Below are 23,227 nucleotides of genomic sequence, written 5' to 3' on the forward strand. Positions count from 1 at the left end.
CACCTGGGGACAGGGACCCCTTCTCCCCTGGGAAGAGGGACCCCATCTCATCTGGGGCCAGTAACTCCATCTCACCTGGGGACAGTGACCCCATCACCCCTGGGGACGGGACCCCATCACCATCTCCCCTAGGGACGCGGCCCCCATCTCCCCTAGGGATGAGGACCCTATCTCCCCTGAGGGCAGGAACCCAATTTTCCCTAGGGACAGGAACCCCATCTCCAGACCAGGCTAGCTTCAGCCACCCTTGGGTGCCAGGATGGGGGAGGGGGCAGTAAAAATCCGAATCCCCAGCCACATGCTTCCTCGGGGTGAACTGGCTTTGTATTAGTGAAGCATCTTAGTGAGGTAAACCTGTACTGTTATAATTACTATGTTAAGATTATTATTATCTTCATTTATTAGCAGGTGAATGCGCCCTCCATGCATTCGCATACATTGAATCCGGCCCTTAAAAGGAAAAGGTTGCTGACCTTTTATAGTAATTGATAATTGCTTCAGAATCCTGTGCCGAGTGGCTGCTGCAAGCGACCCCCTGACCTCACAATGCAGCAGGCTGATCGCTCGGCACAGGACCCAGAAACGAGTGTCAATAACTGTAATAGTGCTGCCTACTACAGTGATTTCCAGTTTCCAGGGGGATCTCACAGGTATGGCACATACATATTTAAATCGATCCAAGCTGGGCCAATGTAACTAACTGCTAAAGATTGCTATACCTAAACCTAAGCTCTAATGAATTCACGTTGGTGTTCTGATGTCGTATACAGTACTTGGTCATTACACCACCCATAATAGGGAGAATTCCAGTATGGGGTGCTATGGGAATACGGTACAAGTTTAGGTAAATGACCTGAATAGTAACTTTATATGTACTGACTGAGTACAGTTATCAAAAATCCTATGCTTTGTGATAAAAAAAGTGCAGTGATGTAAATAGGTGGTATTATTGTACATGTGCAGAGCACTGTGTACTCCACCACGTCCTATAAAATGTCACCAATACTCTAATCTTTTTATCTAACACATAAGCTAACTGAGAGCTAAGAGATTTGCAATTAGGTAAATGACAACAAAATGTTTCAGTCTGATTAAAAGCAATCATGTATGCTAATGTCACTAGCACTTCATTGCAAATGACAGGTTTTGGGGCACCAGCAGGTGCTGTTATGTATTCCAGAGCGTGCTGCTCCTAATAGAGCATCAAAAAAAATTGTATTAAAATGATACAAATATCAAATACATACTGGGGAAGTTGCGGCTTTGTAGCTTAAAAATACATTTATTTTTAACCACTTCAGCTCTGGAAGGTTTACCCCTCTTCATGACCAGGCCATTTTTTGCAATATGGCACTGAGTTACTTTAACTGACAATTGGGCAGTCGTGCAACACTGTATTCAAATAAAATGTATGCCCTTTTTTTCCCACAAATAGAGCTTTCTTTTGGTGGTATTTGATTTTTTTTTTGCACTAAAAACAAAGAACGACTGACAATTTTGAAAAAAAAAAAAAAATATAGATATATATATATATATACATATATATATATATATATATATATATATATATATACATATATATATATATACATATATATATATATATATATATATATATATATATATATATATATATATATTGTTTACTTTCTGCTCTAAAACCAGATAAAGTATATATAAGGGCGCTCTGAGTAAGAGACCAAGCAGATATCAGTCTATGTTGAAATGTAAAAGGGTCTTCGTACACTCTCGGCAGCACATGAAGAGAAAAGCAGACTCTGAAAGTAAAATAGAAAGAGAAAAAGGCGCCTCTAAGTGCAGAAGTAAAACTTTATGTATCCCAAAAGGGTTAAAAACACTTACAAAAGAGTAGAGCACATCATATTAATAATATGGCAGGTGGTCCGGCGTTCTGGTAGTTCCAAGGAGTCTCAGGGATATCCGAAGGTGTAATGCCCCGAACACACGGTCGGAGTTTCCGATGGAAAATGTCCGATCGGAGCGTGTTGTCGGAAATTCCGACCGTGTGTGGGCTCCATCGGACATTTTCCATCGGATTTTCCGACACACAAAGTTTGAGAGCAGGATATAAAATTTTCCGACAACAAAATCCGTTGTTGGAAATTCCGATCGTGTGTACACAAATCCGACGGACAAAGTGCCACGCATGCTCAGAATAAATAAAGAGATGAAAGCTATTGGCCACTGCCCCGTTTATAGTCCCGACGTACGTGTTTTACGTCACTGCGTTTAGAACGATCAGATTTTCTGACAACTTTGTGTGACCGTGTGTATGCAAGACAAGTTTGAGCCAACATCCGTCGGAAAAAATCCTAGGATTTTGGTGTCGGAATGTCCGAACAAAGTCCGACCGTGTGTACGGGGCATAACTCTATGGCAGCATATTCTGAAGTGGCCAGCAGAGGGAAGCCACAGCTTTCCAGATTCTGGGGAGACTCCTTCTCACAATGCAAGTCTACGGAGTTGATTTACTAAAGAGGTAAAACATGTTCACTTTGCAAATTGAATTTTCACTTTACAATGAAATTCACTTAGCTTAGTGAATGTGGTGAAAATTATTTTTGCAAAGAATACCAAATCACATGAAGGGAATTAAAAAAAAAGAGGATGTTTGCTTGCATAAAATTGGGTGATGAAAGTCAGCAGAGCTTTACTTCAAACCAATAAGGTAAGGGAAAGTTCCTTTGCAAAGTTAAATTTAACTTACGGTAGATAAGAGAACAGACGATTTGCCTTTAGTAAATCAACCAAATCAACCAAGTACAATGTTGATGTAACGTAATATTGCAGCGCCATCTTTTCAGGATAACCAGCATGTACATAAAGTAGGCCATTGTATCAATAGACACTATATATCAAATTACAAAAATGCAATGTGCATTACACCTCTGAACATTGTGGCATTCATAGACGACCCCCAATGGTGTACACGTGCATTGTTTATTATAATAAGGTAAAATTAATATCTGTCTTCATGTGAACAAAGAAAAGCTGCATAAAAAATGATCAGCTTGAACATCTCCCCAGTCATCAATATGACCCCCAGGAAGTGAGAGAACAAATTCTCTGAACACACAACAACGATGACTCTCATAGGTTTCAACCCTTTTTGGCGTGCTGTGTTATTTATGATTCTTTATGATAGTTTGTGTCTTTTAAAGTGATTTTTTAAAAACACAATTGCATTATCTTACTTTTAAGGAACAATCTTTTCATAATTGGAAATTAAACCTTGGGATGCATATAAGGGAGTAACAGCTATATGCTGAGTTGCTCAGTATTTTTTCCAGGCATTGCTGTACAGGACCGTTCACCACCCCTCTCTGTTGTCTGTAATCTGGGGGTCCTAGAATTACAGCTGGTAATCTTGGAACTACTACAAGTACTACACTGCCCTGTACAATCAAATGAGGCATAATATCCTACACTCTGTTTGTTATGGGGTGTCATTATTCTCTGACGTCCATGATGATTCCACTTTCTGCCATAGAATCTGAGCACTTATGACAGAATCTCAACAGCGTCAGAAGACAAAAGTCTACGAAGATAGAAGAATCTTATATATGTGCAGAAACTTTTAGGTACACACACATGTTAATTATTTAAACACAAAGCTAATATGAAACCTTCTAGGGCCATAATCTGACCATGTATAGATAAATAATTAGACTGTGGCCCATTGACTACCATTGATCCATATGTGGGTGCCAGGGGATTCCTGGTCATCGATCCTACACTATTGAAGATAGAGTTGTCATTGGTGGTAGTGGGGTGGACAGACACTTCCAAGTTACAGAGGACTCTCTCATGACTATCATGGGACAGTACTTACTGGATGTCTGAGTGTCCAGTCACCAGAGCTTTCATGTGGGAGAAAGTTGAGTAAGTCACATGCCACTTGTACCTGAAGGGAAGGATCCTTCTGCCCCTCAACCTTGTGATAGCTCAACCTTGTGTACATATGAGAAAAGAGGACCTGTTTATTTGACATCTGTCATTAAAGCGGAGCTCCACTCAAAAGGGCATGTTCTGCTTTAAGGCCCCCCTTCCCAAAATGGCATTTTTTTAGTGGGGGGATGAGTACCTGGTTTTAACAGGTATCCTCTCCCACTTCCGCTTGGATCGCCTAGGCGATCAGAGCAGAAGTCCCCCCCCCCCCCTCCAAGCAGTTATCTGGGACATGTCACAGGTCCCAGAAGGCTGCGGCACCATTTACTATGTGCAGTGCGGCTTGTGCATGCGCAGTGGGAACCTGGCTGTGAAGCCACAAGCTGTCATAGCAGGGTGCTCACAGTTGAAATGCCGGTGCCAGGGACAAAAGATGGAGGGAAGGGCTCGGGTGAGCACATGGTTGGATCCTGGAACAGGTGAGTTTTTGTAGCTGGTGACTTCAAATAAACACAAAAATGACTGGAGCTTCTTTAAAGCTGTATGGCTCTATGTTGACATCAAAACTATCGCCCCACAAAGCCAAAAACCAATGTTCCCCTTTTTTTTGTCTCTGAGTTCAACTTGTGATATCTGTTTATTTGCAGGCAAGGACCTACAAAGCCACATGTGCTTTCAATCCCATGGTCAGGAAAACGATCCAATCGAAGACTTCAGAGAAATAACAGTTTTTCACCTAACAGCCCTCAGTTCAACATTGGTATTTTTTTTTTGTAATAGACATTATAAAAATGTATTATATACAGGATTTAAATGGTTCCCTTCATATGGTCATTATTTGAATGTAATTTTAAAATGCAGTTACGGTTTTCACATTAAGGCTGCATTCATACTAGCTGATTTATAATCATGGGTGTAATTGCCACAAATCTGCCCGCAAATTCAAATAGTTGCAAAACGCACCATGGGTATTCGGCATTCATTCTAAATAGCATTCCCAATGTGGTGTGATATTGAAGCAATTTCCTACAGGCTCGCCCGCAGTTCATATAGGGTGCTCTAGTGAATTGGTGGATGAAACCACTATGCAATCATAAGAAAATAAGGATCTTTACCAGCACACTTGGTATATTAATAATCTTGTCCTTTATTTGCATAAAGCAACAGACATCACAGGGCAATTTTTTGGGACCTTGCAGGATCCCTTTTTTTCCTATAAAACAAATAAGCACCAATATTCTGCTAGCCTTGCACTGCTTTCCAACATTGAGACAGTGAGATGTCATTATCCTGAAGACATGTTTGAGTTTACTGGAAATGTTATCTTGCTATTCCTTTTTGCTATGAATGAGAACGATCAGAACCCTCCACAAGCACTGGAAGTACATACGTACCTAGAGAGATTGCAGCCCAGCCTTCACTGAGCCTCAGAGACCTGGAGCACATGCATTTTCAGTAGTTCCACTAATATTACTATACAATTACACTGTTCCACCATTTAGGTCTGTTATGTAATGAATCCTAATGACTAAACAATGTTGAACACAGAGATATGTGCTGAATCGTGACAGCATTTAAAGAGTTTTCCTACAGGGCCTCCTTGCACTAAACAGCCATTCCTGCCTGCTTAAAAAAGAAATCCTGACTATTTTCCATTCGATTATTTATTTATTCTTCCTGTAGGCTTGTTAGACGAAGACAACCAGTGGATGACCCAGATAAACAGACTTCAGAAACTAATTGATAGGCTGGAAAAGAAGGTATTGAAATTTGTCTTTATTTATTTATTTTCTTTGCAAGAGCCAGTCTTCCTTGTTATTGAGCTAAAAAAGCTAACATTAGGTGTGTTTTAGATGCTAATACTTAAGGCTAAATTCCAGGGAAACAGCTAAATACAAAAGATAAAATTGATATTTAGATTTACAAGAAATGCAGCAAGAGAGGCAAGAGAACAACCAGGTAAGCTAAAATAGAATAGGCAAAGCATATTGCTACTGTAAGTAAAACAAACCCTCCAAAATTCTTCAAATATATCAATAGCAAAAAAGGTAAATTGCCAGGACCAGAAGACTTACACACCTTACTGATTGGAATGGTACCAACTGATTTGTGTAGCGCAAATGTTGTACCAATATTCAAAAATGGGTCAATATGTATGCAGGAAGCTACAGACCAGTCAGCCTAACATCAATAGTATGCAAAGTATTTAAGGAAATGTTAAGGGACTGAATTCAAGAATTTGACTGCGATAAAGGTATCATAAGTAATAAACAGCATGGATTTAATGAAATGGCGCTCACATATATATGCAAAACATAAACAGTGGCAAATTAACAAATAGGAAAATAAAAAAAAGTAAATAAATAAAAAAAAAAGATTATATCAAAAAGTCCAATGTGTCAAAATCCCAACACCAATGTTTCTTCTACATCAAACTCCTGTAATCTTCACCACCTGTGCCCAAAGTGTTGATGTACTCTCACCAGAGATGTTTGACCCCCCTTATACAGGTCAGTGAAAAAGTGCTTTTGCCATCAAAGACTGGGATTCCCCTGATGTTAGGCTCCAATTTGATCCTCTGGTTTAAATGGTGGTCATATATATATAGTGACCAAACCGGAGACAGGATGAAAGATTTCATAGTGTCGTATTTATTAAAAGTATATGTTTATAATACAAGATATTGTATTGCACTCACATGTAATAGTGAACCTCACCTTGGTAGCATAGTTTAGCTGTTTCCCACCCACTTTTAACCCTCCTACACAGCTGTTTCTGATTCAGTTAATGACTGTTTCAACCTACATATGAAATTGATGATCATTAGCACCTGCTTGCTATAACTGTTTAATCATACACCTGATTCTAATCCTACAAAATCCCTGGCTTTGTGCAAGTGTATAAAGTGTGCAATTATAAGAATTGATGCTGGTTTAATTTAAATTTTACTTCTGTTAGCTCACTGTGCATTTTGTGAATTGAAAACATTTTTACTTTATAGCATTTCTTTCACACTTGTCTAAAAGTTTTGCACAGTACTGTATATGATAAACAGTATACTCATTCTCTAAATCACCCAAGGTTGTGACTGTTTTAACTTATTTATTAATGGTATTGAAGTTAGAATTAAGAGCAGGGAAATACATTTGGCACAAGATGTTGCAACATTACAGAAGACCTTAAAGCGATTGTAAAGCCTTGTTTTTTTTCCTCAAAAAATAACAAACGTGTTATACTTATCTGCTCTGTAGAGTGGTTTTGCACAGGGCAGCCCAGATCCTCATTTTCTCGGGTCCCTCTTCAGCTCTCCTGGCCCCTCCCTTCTCTTGAGTGCCCCCACAGCAAGCTGCTTGCTATGGGGGCACCCGAGCCAAGTCACAGCTCCCTGTGTCCATTCAGACACGGAACCCTGGTTTGGCGCTGCCCCCTCTTTCTCCTAAATGGTTAACTGAGTTTGATTGACAGCAGCGGGAGCCAATGGCATAGCTGCTGTGTCTCAGCCGATCAGGAGAAGAGTCCTGGATGGCCAAGGAACTCGTGGACATCGCTGAAGAGAGATGGGGCTCAGGTAAGTGTTAAGGGGTGCTGGGGCGGCTGCTGCACACAGAATGTTTTTTATCTTAATGCATGGAATGCATTAAGATAAAAAACCTTCTGACTTTACAACCACTTTAATAAAATAGGGGAACTGTCAGCTACAGTTTGATACAAAAAAAAATTAAAGTTATGGACTTAGGTGCTAAAAATATATATGCAAAATACACATTAGGAGGGACTCCTCTCTGAAAGAATCTGTGATGGAAAGAAAATTAAAAAGGGAAACAGAGCAATTAATAATTCTACTGTTTTACAAAACACTGATTTGGCTTCATCTTGAATATGCAGTTCAGTGACGGGCAACAAAATTAAAAGGGGATGGAGGACCTCAGCTATGAGGATTTATTACATAGATTACAGGTATTCACTCTGGAGAAGAGGCGTTTAAGAGGGAATATCGATGGTGAGTCGGTTTACAATTGGGCATATATTTGTGCCACATCCAATGTTTACAAGAAATGAAACAAGATCCCCAGGTGACAGACTTTTAAGGCACAAAATGGTAAAAAGGTATATTCTAATTCTTTTCATATTAGAATATACCTTTTTGCCATTTTGTGCCTTAAAAGTCTGCCACCTGGGGATCTTGTTTCATTTCCTTAAAGAGGGAATATGATCACAATGTACAAATATATCAAAGGTTGAATATTTAAACTGTTTACTCTAAAGTCACTGAAGAGGACATTTGGCACAATTTGAGACTGAATGAAAAGAGGTTAATCTTAAATTTCTTAAGGGGTTCTTTACTGTTAAATAAGTGAAAATATGAAACTCCTTTCCTAGGTAGCGGTTTTAGCTGAGAGTCTTGATAAGTTAACACTTTTTTTACATGCATAATGCACAGAGCTATGGGAATTTTTAGAGACTCAAACTGTCTTACACATGTACACACACACACACACACGCACATATTTAACTGGATGCACCTGTGTCTTTTGATACTGAAAGGAGAAGCAGCACACCGATGAGCTCATCTCTCTGTCACTCTGCTCTCTGCTTCTCCCAGCACTGCAACACCCCTGAATGGCTCCTTGTGCTGTTTTCCCTCCTCCTCTAAGCTCTGCTGTAGAGTAAACTCTATTGCCGCGTACACACGGTCGGACTTGCCAACAGGACAAGCTCCATCTGCATTTCCGACGGAAAAATTTAGAGCATGTTCTCTATCTAAGTCCGTCAGAAATGCCGACATAAAAAGTCCAATGGGGCATACACATTGTCGGATTATCCGATCAAAAGCTCCCATCGGACTTTTTCTGTCGGAAATTCGTGGCATTAGAGGCTGATATAAAGTCAAATTCAGGTACTTAATTAAGAAATACAGATGCGCTCACCCACTAAATCAACCATATAAATAAATAAAAATCAAGTAATGGCATTGACATGATATAAAGTGCAAATACATAAAGTGCAATAGAGTTCTAAATCTATATAACCAAGTCCCAAACAATGCAAAAAATATACATGTAACATAAAGTCCAATAAAAAAGGGCAGAAAGTATGTAACTCAATCACAACAATAAAATCAATCAAAAAATGAATAAACTTATATGTAACACAGTCCCAAAAAATAAAGTGCAAAAAAAAGTCCAAATGAATAATCTATGAAATCCAGTAATGAAAAGTGTTCACAGTGCCAAAAAAAAATTCCAATAAAGTGCTCCAGTGCTTAAGTGAAACCAGACATACAATGCTGCTTAGCAAATGAAATAGATCTCAATACTGGAGATCTAAATGCGCTCATGAGAAAGGTAACATCCAGGTAGCTTGCTCAAAGGACCATCCATCCAGCATGTACAGTGGGGACAGAAAGTATTCAGACCCCCTTAAATTTTTCACTCTTTGTTATATTGCAGCCATTTGCTAAAATCATTTGAGTTCATTTTTTTCCTCATTAATGTACACACACAGCACCCCATATTGACAGAAAAACACAGAATTGTTGACATTTTTGCAGATTTATTAAAAAAGAAAAACTGAAATATCACATGGTCCTAAGTATTCAGACCCTTTGCTGGGACACTAATATATTTAACTCAGGCGCTGTCCATTTCTTCTGATCATCCTTGAGATGGTTCTACACCTTCATTTGAGTCCAGCCGTGTTTGATTCTACTGATTGGACTAGATTAGGAAAGCCACACACCTGTCTATATAAGACCTTACAGCTCACAGTGCATGTCAGAGCAGATGAGAATCATGAGGTCAAAGGAACTGCCTGAAGAGCTCAGAGACAGAATTGTGGCAAGACACAGATCTGGCCAAGGTTACAAAAAACTCTGCTGCACTTAAGGTTCCTAAGAGCACAGTGGCTTCCATAATCCTTAAATGGAAGACGTTTGGGACGACCAGAACCCTTCCTAGAGCTGGCTGTCCGGCCAAACTGAGCTATTAGGGGAGAAGAGCCTTGGTGAGAGAGGTAAAGAAGAACCCAAAGATCACTGTGGCTGACCTCCAGAGATGGAGTCGGGAGATGCGAGGAAGTTGTAGAAAGTCAACCATCACTGCAGCCCTCCACCAGTCGGGGCTTTATGGCAGACTGGCCCGACGGTAGCCTCTCCTTAGTGCAAGAAACATGAAAGCCCGCATGGAGTTTGCTAAAAAAACACCTGAAGAACTCCAAGATAGTGAGAAATAAGATTCTTTGGTCTGGTGAGACCAAGATAGAACATTTCTAAGTGGTATGTGTGGAGAAAACCAGGCACTGATCATCACCTGTCCAATACAGTCCCAACAGTGAAGCATGGTGGTGGCAGCATCATGCTGTGGGGGTGTTTTTCAGCTGCAAGGACAGGATGACTGGTTGCAATCGAGGGAAAGATGAATGCGGCCAAGTACAGGGATATCCTGGACGAAAACCTTCTCTGGAGTGTTCAGGACCTCAGACTGGGCCGAAGGTTTACCTTCCAACAAGACAATGACCCTAAGCACACAGCTAAAATAATGAGGGAGTGGCTTCACAACAACTCCGTGACTGTTCTTGAATGGCCCAGCCAGAGCCCTGACTTAAACCCAATTGAGCATCTCTGGAGAGACCTAAAAATGGCTGCCCACCAATGTTTACCATCCAACCTGACAGAACTGGAGAGGATCTGCAAGGAAGAATGGCAGAGAATCCCGAAATCCAGGTGTGAAAAACTTGTTGCATCTTTTCCAAAAAGACTCTTGGCTGTATTAGATCAAAAGGGTGCTTCTACTAAATACTGAGCAAAGGGTCTGAATACTTAGGACCATGTGATATTTCAGTTTTTCTTTTTTAATAAATCTGCAAAAATGTCAACAATTCTGTGTTTTTCTGTCAATATGGAGTGCTGCGTGTACATTAATGAGGAAAAAAAATGAACTTAAATGATTTTAGCAAATGGCTGCAATATAACAGAGTGAAAAATTTAAGGGGGTCTGAATACTTTCTGTCCCCACTGTATCATTAGTGCAGACTGTCGTGTGTAGTAAAATCACTCTGCTCAAAGGATCATTCACCCAGCATTGTTTTATCAGCATAAGACCAGATAGAACGGTATTCACAGCCACAGCATTCGCATTAATAAAAGAAAGGAGATGCTTCATGGTATAGTAAGCTTAAAACATGTTTAATACTGGGGCAAAGCACTTACAATAACAGCAGTAAAGTACACAATTGTATATAATGCAACTCATGCAAGAGTATCAAGCTTCACCTGACATGCTTCACCCAAAAGCTCTTTCTCATGTTTCACCCTTTTGGGTGAAACATGTCAGATGGAGCATGATTATATTTGGTAAGAAGGGATGGGCTCAAGCGTGTTCGAATCCTAGTCCCAACCCAACTGAGCAATCCCGCCAGGAAGCCATCACTGCACACCACCAATCATAGGCAGTGAGGCATTTCCTGGCCCGCAGCTGCACATACACACGCCGTGACTAGGCTGCTCATGATTGGAGGTGTGCAGTGATGGCTTCCTGGCGGGATTGCTCAAGTAGGTTGGGACTAGGACTCGAAAACGCCTGAGCCCATCCCTATTGGTAAGCAGCTTTGTATGTCCGGTTTCATTCAATCTCTATTTAAGGAACTATGTTACATATAAGTTTATTCATTTTTTTATTTTATTTTATTTTTGTGATTGAGTTGCATACTCTCTGCACTTTATTATTGGACATGGAGAGGTTGATTTACTATAGGCAAATATACTGTGTATACTCTAGATCTGAGGGGAAGCTCTGCTGAGTTTTATAATCCAAGCAGAAATTATTTTTTTATTTTCATTTTCTTTGCATGTAATTGCGTATTCTTTGCAAAGTGGAGCTTTACCTCATTTACTGAGCTGTGGAGCAAGTGCACTTGCAGTGCCTTTAGTAAATCAACCAAACTGTTACATACAGTTGATATTTTTTGCTGGGACTTGGTTATATATATTTAGAACTCTTTTGCACTTTATATATTGTTGCACTTTTTTGAGTCATGTTTATATCATGTTGATGCCATTACTTTACTTTTATTTATGTATTTGGTTGAGCTAAGGCTACATATTAATTTTGTTTGTACAATTTTCCTTTAGATTTACCAAAAACCATATAATATGAGGTCAAAACTAAGCAACACTTTCAATTGTATCCAATTAGGCAGGCCTTGGTAAATCTAAAGAAAATTGTATTCAAGCTTTTATAGGTGCTTCTGCCAATTTAGCTCTCATTCAAGTACTTACACTGTTTGCGTTAAAATATATATATATATTTAAGAAGGTATTAATAATAGGGATGAGCTTCGAGTTCGAGTCGAACTCATGTTCGACTTGAACATCGGCTGTTCTCCAGTTCGCCAAACAGCGAACAATTTGGGGTGTTCGCGGCAAATTCGAAAGCCGCGGAACACCCTTTAAAAGTCTATGGGAGAAATCAAAAGTGCTAATTTTAAAGGCTTATATGTAAGTTATTGTCATAAAAAGTGTTTGGGGACCTGGGTCCTGCCCCAGGGGACATGGATCAATGCAAAAAAAAGTTTTAAAAACGAACGTTTTTTTCGGGAGCAGTGATTTTAATAATGCTTAAGGTGAAACAATAAAAGTGTAATATTCCTTTAAATTTCCTACCTGGGGGTGTCTATAGTATGCCTGTAAAGGGACGCATGTTTCCCGTGTTTAGAACAGTCTTACAGCAAAATGACATTTCAAAGGAAAAAAGTAATTTAAAACTACTCGCGGCTATTAATGAATTTTCGGTCCAACAATACACATAAAAGTTAATTGAAAAAAGCTGCATGGGATTTCCCCACAGGGGAACCCCGAACCAAAATTAAAAAAAAAAAAATGGCATGGGGGTCCCCCTAAATTCCATACTGGGCCCTTCAGGTCTGGTATGGATATTAAGGGGAACCCCGCGCCAAAATTTAAAAAAAAAAGGCGTGGGGGTCCCCCTCAAAATCCATAACAGGCCCTTCAGGTCTGGTATGGATTTTAAGGGGAACCCTGCGCCAAAATTTTTTAAAAAATGGCGTGGGTCCCCCCAAAAATCCATACCAGACCCTTATCCGAGCACGCAACCTGGCAGGCCACATGAAAAGAGGTGGGGATGAGAGAGCGCCCTCCCCTGAACCGTACCAGGCCGCATGCCCTCAATATTGGGAGGGTGCTTTGGGGACCCCCCCAAAGCACCATGTTGATGGGGACAAGGGCTCCATCCCCACACCCTTGCCCGGTGGTTGTGGGGGTCTGCGGACGGGGGGCTTATCGGAATCTGGAAGCCCCCTTTAACAAGGGGACCCCCAGATCCCGCCCCCCATGTGAAATGGTTAGGGGGTACAAAAGTACCCTCACCATTTCACAAAAAAAGTGTCAAAAATGTTAAAAATGACAAGAGAGTTTTTGACAATTCCTTTATTTAAAATCTTCTTTCCATCTTCTTTCCTCTATCTTCCTTCAGTTTCTTCCTCCATCTTCTTCTTCCTCTGGTTCTTCCTCTGATCCTCTTCTTCTTGCTCTGGTGTTCTCGTCCGGCATCTTCCTCCGTGGTGTCTTCTTCCCTTCTTCGTTCTCGGGCCGCTCCGCATTCATGATGGGAGGCTCCTGCTGGGTGACACTTCTCGTCTTCTGAAGGTTCTTAAATAACGGAGGGCGGGGACTCGACGGAGACTTCCCTGTGGCTTTCCCCGTGACATCAGAGGGGGGCAGGGTCACCCATTTTGTAACGGGTACGAAATTTAAAGGAATATTACACTTTTATTGTTTCACTTTAAGCATTATTAAAATCGCTGCTCCAGAAAAAACGGCTGTTTTTAAAACTTTTTTCTGCATTGATCCATGTCCCCTGGGGAAGGACCCAGGTCCCCAAACACTTTTTCTGACAATAACTTGCATGTAAGCCTTTAAAATTAGCACTATTGATTATTCATGTTCGAGTCCCATAGACTTTAACGGTGTTCGCGTGTTCGAACAAATTTTTTGCCTGTTCGCATGTTCTGGTGCGAACCGAACAGGGGGGTGTTCGGCTCATCCCTAATTAATAATTACAGAGCTGCATTTGTATCTTTTTGGAGATAAGCTTTAACCAGTGGCGGCTGGTGCTCAATATTTGGGGGGGGGGGGGGGGCGGCAAACAAACCTGGACTAAGTCCTAAGACTCCCTGGCCAATCGGTGCTCAGGACCCGCTGCCTTCCGGGAGGAGAAGCAGGAAGACATTAGCGAATATTAATACAATGATGTCACACGAGTGGGTGGGCTCAGGGCACAGTGCTGTGTGCCCTGAACCCACCCTTTTTTGAAGCCAATTAGGGCCTCAGGCTTTAATCATATGCTTCAGGAAAAAAAAAAAAACATTGAAATCCATGCATCCGACGGCCTGCATGTAGATTAGGGGCCGGGTGCATGGATTAGGGGGACGCTGGCCCTAATGGAAGTGCCGCCACTGGCTTTAACTATGAACGGAATTTAATCAACATAGATTCATAACATAAAGGAGAATTTCAGGCAAATAAAACTCATATGGCTAGTAGTAAGTGGCATGTAACTGGACCTGTTCTGCAATGTTGAAGACATTTTGCTATTCATCCTGGGAGAACCACTTGAATGAGTAGTAAACCATTGTCAACAATACCAAACAAGTTCAACTGAATGTGAGTATTAATACTATCTATACTATGACATGGATGAAATTCTGGGGCCAAAGGAGGCTCTAACAAAGTCATAGGCATTTTATTTGTGTGGACACTGTAGTAGCATATGAATACGTATAGAAGCATATAAATGCTGTACACAAAGACAAATTCTATAGATAAGCATTGGATGCAATATAATTATACAACATCCAATGAGAATCACCTAGGTTCATAAGATCCATATGAAGTGATATTAAACCCTCATTTTGAGACACTTGAGATATGATTCACATTTATTATTTAATTCTTGCCTATGTTCCAGTTTAAGCTAGGCACAAGACCGTTGCCCCGGGCTTCCTGTTTTATGATGGCTCCTTTCTCTCCTATGAAGCCACCAATGTATGCAGGGACTAGAATTGTGTCTCCCTACACTGTGTGCATCAACAGAAGCACACAGCTCCACAACCTAGGATGATAAGGATCTCCCCTACTCCCCCCCCATCCCTTCTCCAAGCCAACAGACTGTCTGTAGACTGCACTGCCCCCTGTTAACTCTCTCCTGTAAAGACTGGAAGTTTAGGAAGGCAGCACTGGTAGAGCAGGAGCCAGAAGTATTGAAAGTTGTTAAACAGCAAGCATTGCGGTAAGAATTTTATCAAATAGTTGTGAATGTTTATTTCATTGTGCTCAATATGTTAGGCTAAAAAACACTGAGGGTTTAATACTACTTTAAAAATTCTAAAATCTAAACTCAATTCTTCTCATGATCCTCTAATAAAATGCTAATTATTCTGCACTATTCTTGTTTTTGTAAAGGACCTAAAGCTGGAGCCCCTGGAGGAAGAGATCTTAGACGGCAGCACAAAATCTGTAAGTAATTGATTATTTTCCAGGCTAAGTGCTAAACCTTCCTCAGTAAAAGCCCACGAGTGTAGCCTTTGCAAGAATCGACGGCACGTTTTACATTTTTATTTTAACTAAAGTATTTTATAAGCTGTTTTTCATTTTATTGCAAATCTAAAACATGAGATGGTTAGAATATGCTGTAAAAGTGTGAATATTTTATAATAATTGTCAGGAAAAAGCATGGACTTCAGACTGCTCTCTAGAGCCATGGCTTCCCAGCCACAGCTAGCTGTACATCAAAATTATCTATAAATAAGCATCATAAAGTTTTTTTTTTAGAATGGATTTTACCACAGTTTCTGTTCTATCTGAAATGGAGTATCTGTTTATTGTGAAACAGGCTAAGTTCACATTTTACATCACCCCTATTTACGTTGTAACATGTAATATGGTGCACATGCCCCCACACCTTGTGACAGTGTGCAGTGGTTCTTCTCCGCAACAGAAGCTGTCACTTTTAGATTTTGCATGGTACTGCAGAGCTGTGTCTGCACAGCCCCATCATTCATTCACAGGGATCTGTGAATGAATGAACTACAAGTCTCAACTTCCACAGTGGCAGACGGACTTGTAGTTCTCAAAGGAGTGCAATAATAGGAGTGCTCATAGTCCATTGACACTTCTTCAATCTCTGCAGCTTACAGCCCATAGAGATGTATGGATAGAGAGCTGGAGGAAGTGTTGGCAGGAGCCTAACATTGCACACTCGATCCACTGATTGTAGGTTCCTGTAAAAAAAATAAAAAATAAAAAAACAATGAATGCACTTTTTTCCCTGCAAATAAATGTGCATTTAAAAGCTAATTTCACCTTAAAAAAGTAATAAAGTTTATCTCCAGCCAAAACTTGATGTAGCACCCTGGTGTTTAGGCGGGGTTGCCCTGGTTAATTGTTAGTAGATACATTGATTCCTCTCTAGTTCTGGACTTGCTGCACCTTCTCTCTTCTGTCGCTAGGTGACATTATGCTGGTGACATTAGATAGACAAGAGCTTAGCAAGGTCAGGTTATGAATGGATGGGGTGTTTCAGCCAATTGGCGGGGGTTTCTTTAGTCCCTTGGCCTTCTGGGAGAGCCTATTTATTTGGGTGGAGTCAGGTGATCAGGGTCCTGTGCCACCTGGACGGCTGTCTGGGTGGATGTGTGTTATGCTGCCCCGGGCTCCTAGGCCAGAAACCGGAGGCCTATCCTGGGGACATCTGGCTGCTAGGCTGTCTGAGGCCTATCAAGAAGCAGGAGAAGCAGTGCAGGGTTGGGACTGCAGGATTGGAGTCCAACTGAGAGTAACCGTTCTGCAAGATGGGGAACCAGTCGTGGCAGGAGGTAGAGGGGAAGCTGTCACCACTAGGGGACCATCCACCTTGTTACTGGAGACCACTGTGAGTAAGCTGGAGCCAGTACCAGAGCAGTTTTCTCACCAGCCAGAGACGGTGAAGAAGTTGGAAAACTTCAGCAAGTACCAAGCCAGGGACCCAGCGGGACAACAGAGGTGAAGCTTGAGGAGCATCAGTGAATGCCAAGCCAGGGACCTAGCGGGTCAGCAGGAGTGACGCTTGAGGTGTATCTTTGAGTGCCAAGCCCGGGACCCAGCAGGAAAGCATGGGTGACGCTTGAGAAAGATACAGAGTTATGGAAGTGGAAAAGCTCAGGGGATCCAGTGGCGATTGGGTCTGAGAGTCTAGGGAAAGACTGGGAGCTCAGTGACTGAAGACCTACAGTGAGAGACTGTAGAGTGTAGAGGACTATTTGTGTTACCAATAGTTAAATACAACTAAAGTTAGTGACTGTTACAAGATTTATTGCCATAGGAGACAGCGGTCCTACCTATACAGAAGCGGTATCCGGCTGGAGGCCTTCAACTGTATAACTGTCTACCTATAGAAGTCTCGGAGTCTGCCAATTGTCATTGCAGCTACTTAAGGTTGTCCTGGCCCTAACCCTCTCTCCCACAGTTCTTGTTCAAGAGACAATAAATCTCTTTGCATTTAAAAAGTGTCTGGCGCCCATCACTTCAGCTTGCATTACACCCACCATGCCTTGTAACTCACTCTACACAGAAGGATGTCACCTCTCCCTGACTCTGGAGGTCACTATTATGCATCTGGAGGTCCAGGACCTTGCTACATTAATTTTGCAGTTATGGATAGAGAAGGGGTCAGTTGGGGTGATTTCTTTTACTTCCTCTCCTGTTGTTGACAAGAGGGACAAAGTTTGGAAAAACACATTTTGCTTTTGTCCCTGGAAGTGTGGTGGACACCAAGTGGAGGAGAATTTCCTCACTTATTGTCCAGATGACAGCATTGTCACTTGGACAGAAAGTGAGGGGAAATGTCCCCAACAAAGCCTCACACAGTAATAAAACTTCAGATGGTTTGTACCCCTAAAACAACTATGTAACACCCAAAATGTAAATGAGTCCAAATCAAAACAAAGATTAAAACGGAGTCTCTCTCTTTCACTTCCTTCCTCTTTCTTTTATTTGTCATATACTGTTATTCCTTAAAGCAGAACTACACTCCTCAGAATACTCACCTCTATTCCGGCGATGCAACTGTTGGCTCCCACACTGGGCGATGCTACCTTCTTCCCAGGCTTCTACTGGGTGTCAGATTTTCGGCCTTTTGATTGGCTGAAGGGGATGATGTGACTTCCAAATACTGCACAGAAGTCATTCATCCCAGCACACTGGCTCTGTGCTGAAAATGTATGTTGAGCTATACATGAGCAGCTCTGTGCACATTCAATAGAAAATTGTGAATAATTGGTGAGCTTGTTTTGTTTTAGGAGAGATATATTGAGTGATCACAGACATGGACATTAAAGACACCACCAAGTAGTTAAAAAACATACAAACTTTATTTATAAGCTAGTTACAATGATCATAAAAATATATCTTAAAGCGGTTGTATTGCCCGCTTGGTGATTTTTACCTACAGGTAAGACTATAATAAGGCTTAGTTGAAGGTAAAAAAGAATATCTTCTAAACCTGCAAGGTTTAGAAGATATTGACCCTGCATGCAGCCCCTGACATCAGCGGCGCATGCAAATCCTGCCGGAACTTGCCAGAACGAAGGGCTCCCATGCGCATGCGCAGGAGTGATGTCATCATGGCTCCGGCCACTCACAGGGCCGGAGCCAGCGATCCTGGAAGAAACACAGAGGGACACTGTATAAAGAACAGTGATGAGACAAAGAGATGTCTCCAAAAGGATAGCAATTATGAGGATCAACCACGGTTTATCAAAAATAGAAAAACTTTATTGAGGAATCAACAATAGGGTTAGTCCACTATAGGTTAAATTACACCATTATAGTGGAGACACCCCCCAGTACACCCAATTAAAAACACATACAAAAAAAAAAAAAATCCACCATGCGTTCCAACAGGTGTGCGTAACATCGAACCACCTCTTCCACATGGACTGACTGGACAAGCCTGCAGCACACTCACCTATGGGTCTCCTGATTTGACGTATCTACGTTTGACCGGATGTCTAGCACCCAGCTGTTACTTGACATAGCGCCAACGCAACAAACACAAGCACGCATCAAGGATTCACTGACATGCTGACTGCAGCGCCCATGAAGGAAGACCGTTAAGTATATCATCTTCATCTCAATCAATACCATGGAGTGGTGAGAGCTTTTGGGCAACCCCCCTTTTCTCTCCCTTGATATACTCCTCAGTCGAGCTCCCAATGATGTGTCATACTCTTTTAACATTGGAATGTGAAGTTCGTTAAAAAATATCAAGTATACTGTACTGACAGCTACTTCTATACAAGATTGGATTGAATTATCCTTCGCAAATTGAGAGATCTTCTCTCCTCACATTGCACAGACACTGGTAAATCCAGAGCTTAGTCCATGGACTATATGGTGACATATGCATTCCGTATAGTCGGTCCAGGACACCCTATTCCAGTGAGCCATACCATCTTGAGTGATATATATATTTGTCCACTTTATTAACCTACATAATTATTATTAAGCCCGACAGGACATCTTGATGTGTTAGGGCTTACAGGGGAAAACAACTCTACATGTTTCGCTTCCTCGGGAGCTTGGAAATATAATTCTACATGAATAAAAAGACAGATTATTGTAATCATATTTACATAGAAAGGGTTGTATAAACATCATTCTTGGGCACAGGTGAGTATACACTTACAAAAACAGCGCATGCTGGGTGTGAGAGAGACAGATGCCACCCAGCAGGGCACGAGCCCCACAGTGACTGAGGGGACCAGTCCAAGCAAGGAAAAAGCGGAGCTAGGGGGAGGCAGAGAACACAAAAAAGTATCTATCAGTCTCCACAAAATACCAGGGGGTACTCTTTCTCCGTCATGGAGACAAACCGGTAATAATATGCTATCTACCTCTGATGTTCCAAAAGGGTGCCAACCAACTGAGGGTCGCTATTTTAATTGTCTGGAATTAGATTTTATGATCATTGTAACTAGCTTATAAAAAAACTTTTGTATGTTTTTAACTACTAAGTGGTGTCTTTAAAATCCATGTCTCTGATCACTCAATATATCTAAAATTCAGTGGAACGTGGTACCCCGTGTACATTATAAGCACCCACTACCATCTCCCGGTGATGGTGTGCTACCTCTTATTCTAGTTTCATTAGGAGAGATATAGTATATGTCTTCTGCAATGAAAAGATGCCTGCTCCCAATTAAAAAAAGAACAAAGGATGCGATTTCACTTTAATATGGCTTAGAAATCGCCTCCACCCATTATCATACAGATATTGGAAACACAGTTAACAATACCAAGTCAGTTGCTGAATTTGTTCAGATGTTAAAATTTTTCTTAGGTGTTCTATCAGGTTTAGGTCAGGACTCTGTGCAGGCCAATCAAGTTACTCCACCACAAACCCACTCATCCATGTCTTTATGGACCTTGCTTTGTGCACTGGTCCAAATCATTCGGTGAAGGGGGGATTACGGTGTAGGGTTGTTTTTTAGGGGTTGGGCTTGGCCACCTTAGTTCCAGTGAAGGGAACACTTAAGGCGTCAGCATACCAAGACATTTTGGACAATTTCATGCTCCCAACATTGTGGGAACAGTTTGGGGATGGCCCCTTCCTGGTCCAACATGACTGCGCACCAGTGCACAAAGCAAGGTCCATAAAGACATGGATGAGCGAGTTTGGGGTGGAGGAAATTGACTGGCCTGCACAGAGACCTGACCTCAACCCGATAGAACACTTTTGAGATGAATTAGAGCCGAGATTGCAAGCCAGGCCTTCTCGTCCAACATCAGTGCCTGACCTTACAAATGCACTTCTGGAAGAATGGTCAAACATTCCCATAGACACACTCCTAAACCTTGTGGACAGCATTCCCAGAAGAGTTGAAGCTGTTATAGCTGTAAAGGGTGGGCCATCTCAATATTGAACCCTACGGACTAAGACTGGGATGCCATTAAAGTTCATGTGCAATATAGTGTGTGTATATATATATATATATATATATATATATATATATATAGTATGTACATCTATCTATAACCATAATGAAATACTAACCTTCCAAAATATCCTTTCAATATAGAATACCATACTGTTTGTGTGATAAAGTGCCTACAGAAAGAATTATTGTTTAAATAAAAACATTGTCTGATTTTCCTGCAGTGGCCTTTGTGCAGTATGAATGAATAGCTAAGACCATTAGATGTAAGATATAAACCCTCGGGAGAATGAAAAGTAGCAGGAGATCTGTGACCTTTTCAGAACTTGTGTTCCAGCTGCCTCTCTCTACTTCACCTTTGATGCTTTTGTTCTTTAAATATACTACTGTTCAAATGCCAAAATATTTTTCACCCAAATATAAGAATGTAGTTGTGCTTAGTACTTTACTGAACTTAGAGTCATTGTAAGGCTCTGTTCACATCTAGGTGTTGCTATTTTACAGGCGTTTTGCAGTTTTTGCAGAGTTTTGGAGCGTTTTTGTACAGGCGTTTTCAAGGTTAAAAGTTCACCAATGTAAAACCAGTAAAACGCCTGTAATCTGCCAAAAAAGACGCTCCTGTACTTTTTTGAGCAACGGGCGTTTTGCTTCAGGCGACAGAACGCTCAGATGTGAACAAGGGCCATTGAAATTAATGGGATTTGTCTTGTTGGGCGTTTTTTAGAGCTGAGGCTTACAGCAGAAAAACGCCCAAAAATGCCTAGGTGTGAACAGAGCATAAAGGTTTAATTTTTTTTTAAAATAAAATAATAATCACGTCATACTTGCCTGCTCTGTGTAATGGTTTTGCATAGAGCAGCCACAATCCTCCTTTCCTGGGGTCCTCCGCCAGCACTTCTGGCTCCTCCTGTTCTGTGAGTGCCCCCATAGAAAGCCAACTCGAACTCACTCCCAAGCCACTCTGTCTGCGTCTATTGACACACAGAGTGTGCATCAGCCCCGCCCCCAGCTCCCTCATCACAGGATTTGTTTGAGCAACAAAAGCCAATGCCTCCTGCTGCTCTCAGTCTGCCCAGTGAAGAAGGAGAGAACAGAGGAGGCGCTGCTCTCATGCACAGCGCTGGATCAAAAATGGACCCAGGTAAAAATAAGGGGGGCTGGGGGGGGGGATCCTGTGACAAAGAAGGTTTTTTTACCTTAATGCATAGAATGCAGTAAGATTAAAAAAAACCTTTAGGCTTTAGAATCACTTTAAAGTAAATATGTACTCTGCTAAAATCAAACTAAATCAACCTATTTCCAGCAGTTACCATGAGATGTCTACCAGTACCTACCCCTCACTGGTAACTTTTGGTACTCCCTAAGCATTATGTGCCTAAATGCTTAGCTTATGCAAATCCCAACTTTGTTAGGTATTTTGGGAGCTCTAATGGTGGTTTGTAGGGGCCTGGCAGTACTGGGAAAATAAGATCAAACCTGTTATGGTGCTTGCATATGTTAGCTTGATTGATTAAATCTTTATAAAGGTTCATTTAAAAAAAAAAAAAAAAAGAAAAAAGGAATCTGCCAAAGTTTGGAAGTAAACACTAATTCTGCCACTATGCATCCACAAATAGAAACTATTTATAATATATAATAGAAATAGAAATATATATATAATAGAAATAGATATATAATATATTATAGATGATATAAGATAATATACTATAATATAATACAAGATATATAATATACTATATAGTAGAAATAGAAATATAATAGAAATAGAAATAAATAATAGAAAAATAATAGGCTAGTGTGGCTAGCCTTTAATTAACACGTGTGCTCTCAGCATGTTAAAGTTATATTGTATTAGACATAATACATATGAAGATCTTAGAATGGTTTAAATATTGTTTATGTGTTCATTTCCCATCAGGCATTATAGTCATACTATAAAATAAAGGTGTGAGTCACATAAAATACTAAATAAGCAGCTATACAGGGCAAGCTACTCATTCTATCTGACATTTACTATCTTATTTGTCTCTAAGGGAATTTCATGAAGATCTCCTCAAAGAGATAAATGCTGATATAGATCTTTGTATTCAGTTCACATATAAACTCTGGAACCTATAATACTAGAATCTGTTTCCAGCAGCTGTTACAAAAAAGTGAATATAAATAATTGAAAGGCCAATCTTGTTTTTACAACATCTCCCAGCTCTTTGGATTTATTATTTATTTGGTTTTATTGCAGTTGTGTCTCTGTGATCTTACAGACTCTATCTATGTTCTCCAAGCCATATCTCCGCTGGGTACCAGTGACTGCTGAATGTGGGATGTTTAGAGA

At 40.8% G+C, this 23,227-nt stretch overlaps 1 protein-coding gene across 1 annotated transcript in view; it reads left to right on the forward strand.

Annotated features, from left to right (window-relative positions):
• Positions 1–23,227, forward strand: part of NECAB1 (N-terminal EF-hand calcium binding protein 1) — a 316,109-nt gene that overhangs the window by 266,575 nt on the left and 26,307 nt on the right. The window contains exons 7-9 of the mRNA XM_073631932.1: positions 4,557–4,669; positions 5,593–5,669; positions 15,386–15,439. Coding sequence (XP_073488033.1) covers positions 4,557–4,669; positions 5,593–5,669; positions 15,386–15,439 — 244 coding nt within the window. The remainder of the gene's footprint in view (positions 1–4,556; positions 4,670–5,592; positions 5,670–15,385; positions 15,440–23,227) is intronic.

This window comes from Aquarana catesbeiana, linkage group LG05, assembly GCF_042186555.1.
Source record: "Aquarana catesbeiana isolate 2022-GZ linkage group LG05, ASM4218655v1, whole genome shotgun sequence".
Lineage (NCBI taxonomy): Eukaryota > Metazoa > Chordata > Amphibia > Anura > Ranidae > Aquarana > Aquarana catesbeiana.